At 41.6% G+C, this 8,147-nt stretch overlaps 1 protein-coding gene across 1 annotated transcript in view; it reads right to left on the minus strand.

Annotated features, from left to right (window-relative positions):
- Nucleotides 1–845: 845 nt before the first annotated feature.
- The window catches only part of LOC306737106 (calcium/calmodulin-dependent protein kinase type 1D-like), a gene marked incomplete at its 3' end in the record, with an annotated part of 11,313 nt that continues 4,011 nt past the window's right edge, over nt 846–8,147 (minus strand). Inside the window, exons 4-10 of the mRNA XM_079218808.1 lie at nt 7,733–7,871; nt 7,253–7,376; nt 5,392–5,467; nt 4,989–5,101; nt 2,713–2,791; nt 2,481–2,568; nt 846–1,160 (exon numbers count right to left, since the gene is read on the minus strand). Of these exons, the coding sequence (XP_079074934.1) occupies nt 846–1,160; nt 2,481–2,568; nt 2,713–2,791; nt 4,989–5,101; nt 5,392–5,467; nt 7,253–7,376; nt 7,733–7,871 (934 nt within the window). The remainder of the gene's footprint in view (nt 1,161–2,480; nt 2,569–2,712; nt 2,792–4,988; nt 5,102–5,391; nt 5,468–7,252; nt 7,377–7,732; nt 7,872–8,147) is intronic.

Genomic DNA, 8,147 nt, shown 5'->3' on the forward strand with positions numbered 1-8,147 from the left:
CTGTGTGTGTCTGCCGATGGAACATGCGTTCTGCAGCGGAGAACCACAGTCGACGTGAAAAAGCTGAGCAGCAGAGGTGTCAACACCTTCATATCCGGAGGGATGCCACTGAGCGTCGTCAACTCAAGAGACGAAAAAGAAACTAATAAAAGAGAGCAAATTGAAAATGTGTTATCAGCAATTTGTACAGCCAACATCTACATTCTGACTGAGAGAGATGACACTTTACCGGAATGAGATTCATCTCAGGTTGGGCCAGCCAATCACATGACAGAACACACTCCAGACTGAAGGTCCTTCCTCTGGGACACTGCATCTATGCTGTAGCACATCACACACAACCAGGATTACAGAGACACAGAGACAAAATATACAGCATATAAACTTGAAAAGCACTTGAAGGATTACTTTTTAATGTCAGTACAGTTCTCCTAAACATGACTCAACCTCTATGACAACAACTCATACTGGAGGCGTACTATCCACCACATTTAATGAAAATACAAATAATGAGAAAATAATTTTAAAAAACTCTTTATTTACTTACTTAAATATTTCTTGATAAACACTCAGAACCACTGGGCTAGTCATTTGTTGAATTGTTATGCTATTGGCATTTAATAGGCATCTAAAATCCATAAATGATCTCCGAAATGTAACAGATAAAATATTGCTAAACAGTTTGCAGATCATATTAATCTTGTAATTTCCCTATGATATCGGCATATATCCAAATAAAAAAATGAAAAGATCTGGGAACATATGTAGAAATAGTCATCAACGTTTTTGTCATAATTCTGGCAAAGCTGCCTGATTTTCTAGCAGCTGGAACCGGGCAGCAGCTCTCACCTCTTAGACGGCCTGAAAGGAGTGTCGATCTCTGAAAGGAAGTTAGGGACCACACTTGATCCCTCGGCGGTGCCAGGCTCACTGAGACTGTCCGACTCGGGGCTACTGGAGGATAGTTGACTGGCTTCATGAAACAGATTCCCATTTGGGTCGAGGGCATCAGCCTCATCGGGGCAGGGTCCCAGCGCCTCCTGGTCATTCTCGGAGTCCTGGACTATGATGGTGGGTATGAGGTGTGAGGGGGATGGCTCAGTGAGGGACGACTGCAGTTTCTTCATGTGGTGGATTACTGAGGCTGCGTTGAAGGCTTGCTGTTGAAAATGCCCACACAAAGGGAGAGGGTTAGACTGGTGCTGCCTGCATATGGCATGACACATCTGTCTTGGATCAGTTAGGACTGCCTGTTGTTAACGTGTCATGGTTGGCTTCATACAAAAAGTGACTGTGTGATTGGAAGTCTGATTCCCCCACTCTCAACGACAAATGCTCTGTGGATATGAACAGTTGTATTCCTCTTGAAAAGATCACATATAGTCCCAGAAAGAAATATAAGTTGTTGTTTTTTATCTGGCAGCCTTATTTGAAATACATGTGTACAACACTAACGGTACCATAGGACTGTAACTCTTTTGAGCTCTAAATTACATCATGCACCGTGTCATCCGGTATCTCTCCGTGCTGTGTCGTCCTATGCACCAACCTTTTTTCTTTGGATGGGGTATTATCTATTTACTTTATTTATTTAATTAATGTTATTTCATCTACTTGTGTATTTTTTTTCTTCTTCTTTTTCCTAACTTGTTATGTCATTTTCTGTAATGTTTAATGTAGTGTGCTCTGTATGCTGTGTGTTCTCTTGTATTGGGAAAACATATTTGGGGAAAACAAAAATAAAGTGACAGTGTCACTAATCATTCACTTGACCTCAATGACATTGTTACAGTTTGTAAACAGTTTGGTGACACCCCAGGTAAATAGTGTAAAACATTATCACCATGAAATTTCTCCAGTTCAGTTTTCTTAAAATGTATGTTTGAATTTGAAAATAAAAATGAACAGAAATGTGAACATTGGATGAAGCCAGGTTCAAAATGATTGTTTGACTTTGTCGATATATACAAGTCAAAGGTTTTTACAGAGGGAGTTTTCGATCTCTTTTTATCACTTCATAAATCATAAAATACTGTCAACAGACAACAGTCATACCAAAAACTATTTCTCAATAATCTTTTTTATGAAATGTTGTATAAATCAGGTTATGAATGATTTATGAACAAACTCCTCTGTGAAAACCTTCAGAATATAGAGAGGAATGAAACTGGAAAGTTTGGTGGACGTAAGCGCTACTGAAGTGGAGTCTGAGGAAAAGCTCATTTAGAGAAGATTTAAAGAGATGTACATTTTAAAGACACTTCAGGTTCGCGAATGCCTCATTTGCAAATTCCGACATGACATTTCAGAAAACTTGTGATAGAAAAAATAACTTTCTTAATGCCAGTAATCAACCCGGAAAGTTTCATGGCTATGACTTCAGTTGGTGGTTATGGAAGCAAAATCCTAAACTCTTAAAATTGCAGGATAATCCGTTTCACCACTGTTTCTCAATTTGCTCAATAAGCAGTGTCACTTACCCTCCATTTGGATCTAGAAAAGTTTCTCTCCATCTGTTCACAGACAGATGGATAAATGTCCAGGTCTTTAGCAGTTTTTTCAGCAATCCTGCAATCAAGTCACTGACATTAGTTAATTTGGAAAACAGAAAAGAACGTGTGTGTGTGTGTGTGTGTGTGTGTGTGTGTGTGTGTGTGTGTGTGTGTGTGTGTGTGTGTGTGTCCGTCCGTCCGTCCAAGAGATAGGACTCACCATGGGTGTCCGAGTGCCTGCTCGGTGAGGAAGCGTTTCGTGGGGTTTTTCTCCATCATATTCCGGATGAAGTCTTTGGCTGTTGAGACATAGCATGCTCATCTGTTAAGTGTCTGACCTGCTGCAAGCAAACATTAATACACATCTGGTCACCTGCAGTGTAATTACCTTTGAATACATCTAAAGGTTTATGCCAACTTTTACGCAATATGCATCAGCACGTTTCTTTTTTTCCCTACATTTTCCCGTTAGGTTGTCAGGAAGTTTGACATGTCTCTTAATGCCAGCTCTCTTAATCCCTCAGGCGAGCAAGAACTGTCCTTGCTCATTTAGTACCTTCAATAATTATATCTGCTCTAATCCAAACAGGTCAAACCCCGATAGCAGTGGGTGAGGTAAGTATGCTGTAAGTAGGTATGCTGGCCTATATTAGGTTAAGCTCTAAACACATTCTGATCTATACTTAGCTAACACTGAGGTTAATCATAGTCACATTGTCACATGCAACAACCAGAGCTGAATTTGAGTCATCAATCAACCGAGTCTTTTAGACTTTGAAAGCCTATTTCAAGTCCAGATACATGACTGTATATGGTAAGATGCCCCTTGCTTTCAACCCTTCCTTTTCAATAATGGAACAGTACAATGCATTTTCATGGAACATTTATAGGCAAATAAATGTGCTGCAAAGTAACAGAATAAACATAAAATCGGCTACCAAACAGGACAGAGACAGACTACAGTGGATAGTCAGGTCTGCAGAGAGAACTATTGGTTGCAGCCTGCCCTCCATCCTGGACTTGTACACCTGCAGATTCAGGAAGCGGGCTGGAAAGATCACTGCAGACCTCTCACACCCTGGACACAAGCTGTTCCACCTCCTCCCCTCTGGAGGGCGCTACAGAGCTCTGTACGCCAAAACCACCAGACACTGGAACAGCTTGTTTCCACTGGCCGTCACTCTGATGAACAATTAACCAGACACATCCATCTACACTATTTGCACTACTCTGACTACTGTTGTCTTTAATTGTCTTTAATGTATTTTCTATATTGATCTTGTTTATTGTGTATGTAAAGAAGTACGAAGAGCTACGTGAAACCAGAGTCAAATTCCATGTATGTGTAAACACACATGGCCAATAAAATTGATTCTGATTCTTTGTTGTGGTTTTTACTATGCATGAGTCCCAGGCTATAAGATCCTCCACCAGGAGGAATCCCCTATGAGGTAACCAAACCCAGCCTGGTTACGAAAACACACTGGAGCAGTGATGCGGGCGTAACCATGCTTGTTCGTGTTGTCGCTGGCAAACGTTTCCACACATCTTTACCTTTTCCCCCATACAGCTCAGTCACTGTATTATGTATTAGGTTTTTCAGTGGACAAGATGTGAACGCAACATTATTATTATTATATTGTTGTTGATATGGTGAACTTGTCCCCGTTCTTTGTACGAGGATAACCAAGTAATTTAGATCAGATTTGATATGGATTCTAAAAGCCTTAGAAGCTTGTTTAAACTCTTACAGTGGAGCGAATAGCCTACATGCTTTTTAAGAAATTCTAGTAAGGTTACATTTGCATAACAAGCCAATGATTGTCACTTAAAAGTCTCCTACACGTCCGTTGGGAGTGTTGGGTCCATTGCACCCAACATTCCTCAAAGTCTAACCACATTCACTTGAAGTATTGAACAGAAACAGCGGAAATATTTTAGAGCATAACGTTAGCCTGAATTAGTTAGCCACATGTGAGAACAAAGCCCTTATTAGTAATTAATTGCTACATTCAGCAGTTATCGAGCAACATACATTCATTGATTCGGAGTTGAGTTTCTGGCCATCTGATGAAATCATGCACTCTCTTTAAGGGAAATATCTGTTTTTTTAGCTGCTAAATGCTTTACTATGTTGATAGTCTCTAACTATGTCTGACTTCTGTTTTTTAGAGCTGACTGCAGCTGCCGGTTGCATTGGAAAATTAAGCCGTAGAGCTAAACAATGAGCTGGAACTCACTATAAAGCTTTGTAGATTCAGCAGTTGATTCTCTGTAAATTCAGCACTAGAAGCGACCCCTTTCACATTGTCGCATTTGATTGTGTGATAACAATACTGACTAAAGCTGCTTTAGGTCTGGTCTAGGTCCAAGACTAAGTCCCTGTCATTTGGAATAGCGCCAAAGCTAAAAATGAGTACAATTCCAAAAGAGTAAGTTAGGTCTAAAACATTTGTAAAGACTGAGAAGTGAATTTTTCTTTTGCCGTTTCCATACCTGACTCAGAGATGTTGTCCCAGAAAGGTGAATGGAATGCGTACTCAGCTCTCATGATCTTTGAAAACAGTCGAGTTTGGTTATCTTCAAAGAATGGAGGGTAGCCGCAGAGCCTGCAACACAGAGACAAGCAGCTAGCTCAGCTAATCCCATTATGGCCACCCTTTGTAAACACCTTGTACATGTTTGATCTATTTTGGATATGCTATAACTCTGGTTGTATCAAATCGATGAACGAATTATGATTTCTCTACAAAAATGTGTATATATGTACTGCATAATCTCAGCCTTATTATAGAAAGTAAAAGAAAAATAGTTCCATAACTAATAGATCCCATCAGTTCTCCAGTCTGTAATGTGTTATGTTCTTGTGAGAGGACAGAAATGTAAAAAAAAAACTCACAGGATGTAAGTGATAACTCCAATGGACCAGCAGTCCACTGCTTTGTTGTAGGGCTTCTGGGCCAAAACCTCAGGGGCTGTAGAACGACACACAGGAGGGATGCAGGTTAACAGAAAGGTTAACAGTCCTCGATGTTTATGTTTCTATTATTGTGCTCGAGGATTATGTTGTTGTTGGGATTTTTAATGTCACCATATCCACCTTATGTGTGACTGCATGATTACACTGTGAAAAAGTGTCAAGAAAAACGTTTTCTGCAAACTGCGAGATTATTTAGTCTTGAACTTCTTTATATCTTTATTTGTATAAATCTCACCAATAGCAAATTATTATGTCATAGATTTTAGTATTAATCTGCAACAACTCCCATACAAGTTCTACAGTTTAAATACGACAATCACAAACCTTCAACGTGTTATTCTGACAATGTGTACTCACTAGCTGCTAATACATTTAAGCATTTGAAACATTTGAACATAAGTTAACATAGTTCGTCTGAATACAAGCACCTGGACTGACATTGTTTTATGAAAACTGATTTGACGGCTCCTGACCCTCCAAGAATCGCCAATAGCTCCAGGTGAAGGAACCTGAGGGTTATGTTGTCAGGGCCAATGGCTCCTGGTGAAGGAACCTGAGGGTTATGTTGTCAGGGCCAATGGCTCCTGGTGAAGGAACCTGAGGGTTATGTTGTCAGGGCCAATCGCTCTTAGTGAAGGAACCTGAGGGCTATGTTGTAAGGGCCAATAGCTCCTGGTGAAGGAACCTGAGGGCTATGTTGTCAGGGCCAATGGCTCTTAGTGAAGGAACCTGAGGGTTATGTTGTAAGGGCCAATAGCTCCTGGTGAAGGAACCTGAGGGTTATGTTGTCAGGGCCAATGGCTCTTAGTCAAGGAACCTGAGGGCTATTTTGTCAGGGACAATGGCTCTTAGTGAAGGAACCTGAGGGTTATGTTGTCAGGGCCAATGGCTCCTGGTGAAGGAACCTGAGGGTTATGTTGTCAGGGCCAATGGCTCCTGGTGAAGGAACCTGAGGGTTATGTTGTCAGGGCCAATCGCTCTTAGTGAAGGAACCTGAGGGCTATGTTGTAAGGGCCAATAGCTCCTGGTGAAGGAACCTGAGGGCTATGTTGTCAGGGCCAATGGCTCTTAGTGAAGGAACCTGAGGGTTATGTTGTAAGGGCCAATAGCTCCTGGTGAAGGAACCTGAGGGTTATGTTGTCAGGGCCAATGGCTCTTAGTCAAGGAACCTGAGGGCTATGTTGTCAGGGACAATGGCTCTTAGTGAAGGAACCTGAGGGTTATGTTGTCAGGGCCAATGGCTCCTGGTGAAGGAACCTGAGGGTTATGTTGTCAGGGCCAATGGCTCCTGGTGAAGGAACCTGAGGGTTATGTTGTCAGGGCCAATGGCTCCTGGTGAAGGAACCTGAGCGTCATGTTGTAAGGGCCAATAGCTCCTGGTGAAGGAACCTGAGGGCTATGTTGTAAGGGCCAATAGCTCCTGGTGAAGGAACCTGAGGGCTATGTTGTAAGGGCCAATAGCTCCTGGTGAAGGAACCTGAGGGCTATGTTGTAAGGGCCAATAGCTCCTGGTGAAGGAACCTGAGGGCTATGTTGTCAGGGCCAATAGAACAGAGAATCTAGCCTTTTAAGAGCCCCAGGAAAAAATGGATGGACGATTGACCTCTCTTGTCCTCTTCAACTATTCAATTAGCATGCACGCTGTATAATATAACTTATTTTAGGATTCCTCATCACCACAGAAGATATATCCTTTTAAGTTGTGTCATTTAAATGTAGAATTTTCCAGGGAGGGTTGCAAAAAAGGTGTGTGTGTGTATGCCCCTATCAAAAAACTCACCAACATATCCGGGCGTACCACAGGCTGTGGACATCACACCGTGCTCCATTGTCTTTGACAGACCAAAATCACTGACCATGATCTTAGCGTTCACATCTGTATTATAGTACAGCAGGTTCTCAGGCTACTCAGAGAGAGAGAGAGAGAGAGAGAGAGAGAGAGAGAGAGACAGAGAGAGAGAGAGACAGAGACAGAGAGACAGAGAGACAGAGAACGTGGACATTAGAAGGGAAAGAGAGAACAATATTTGAGTATTTAAGTATAATGTCATTAAAGCTTACAGTACTTTGGAAACCTCTCTGTTTGAAGTGTCTTTTATAGTGATGTGTTTTAGTCATTCCAACTTGATATGTTCTTTCTTCTAGGAAATCATTATTCTGTGTGTGTTCCTGACTTCAGCCACTTTCAGGGACACATTTCAGACTAAAAGACCAGTTAATTGGGGAATTGTCCAAAAGTGTGTGTGTGCCTGTGTCATACCTTAAGGTCCCTGTGTACGATGCTGTTTTGGTGCAGGTAGCTGACAGCCTCCAGCACCTGTTTGATCACTGTGCTGGCGTCCTTTTCAGTGTAAACGCCCCTTTCTATAATGCGATCAAACAGCTCCCCACCTGACACTCTGCACATACACACACACACACACACACACACACACACACACACACACACACACACACACACACACACACACACACACACACACACACACACACACACATTTTAAATCATCAAATCATAATAAGATAATGCAGAAAACACTTTGATGAAATGACATAGCCATAGAACATTTTTAATGTGGGTTTGAATATTTGACTCCGAACAGTCTCATACAGAATATGTATTAAACTGTCAGTCAGTGTGGAATAAGAAGGCTTTTTCCAGTCCTAACGCAGGG

The sequence above is a fragment of the Taurulus bubalis genome (genome assembly GCF_910589615.1).
Source record: "Taurulus bubalis genome assembly, chromosome: 5".
Lineage (NCBI taxonomy): Eukaryota > Metazoa > Chordata > Actinopteri > Perciformes > Cottidae > Taurulus > Taurulus bubalis.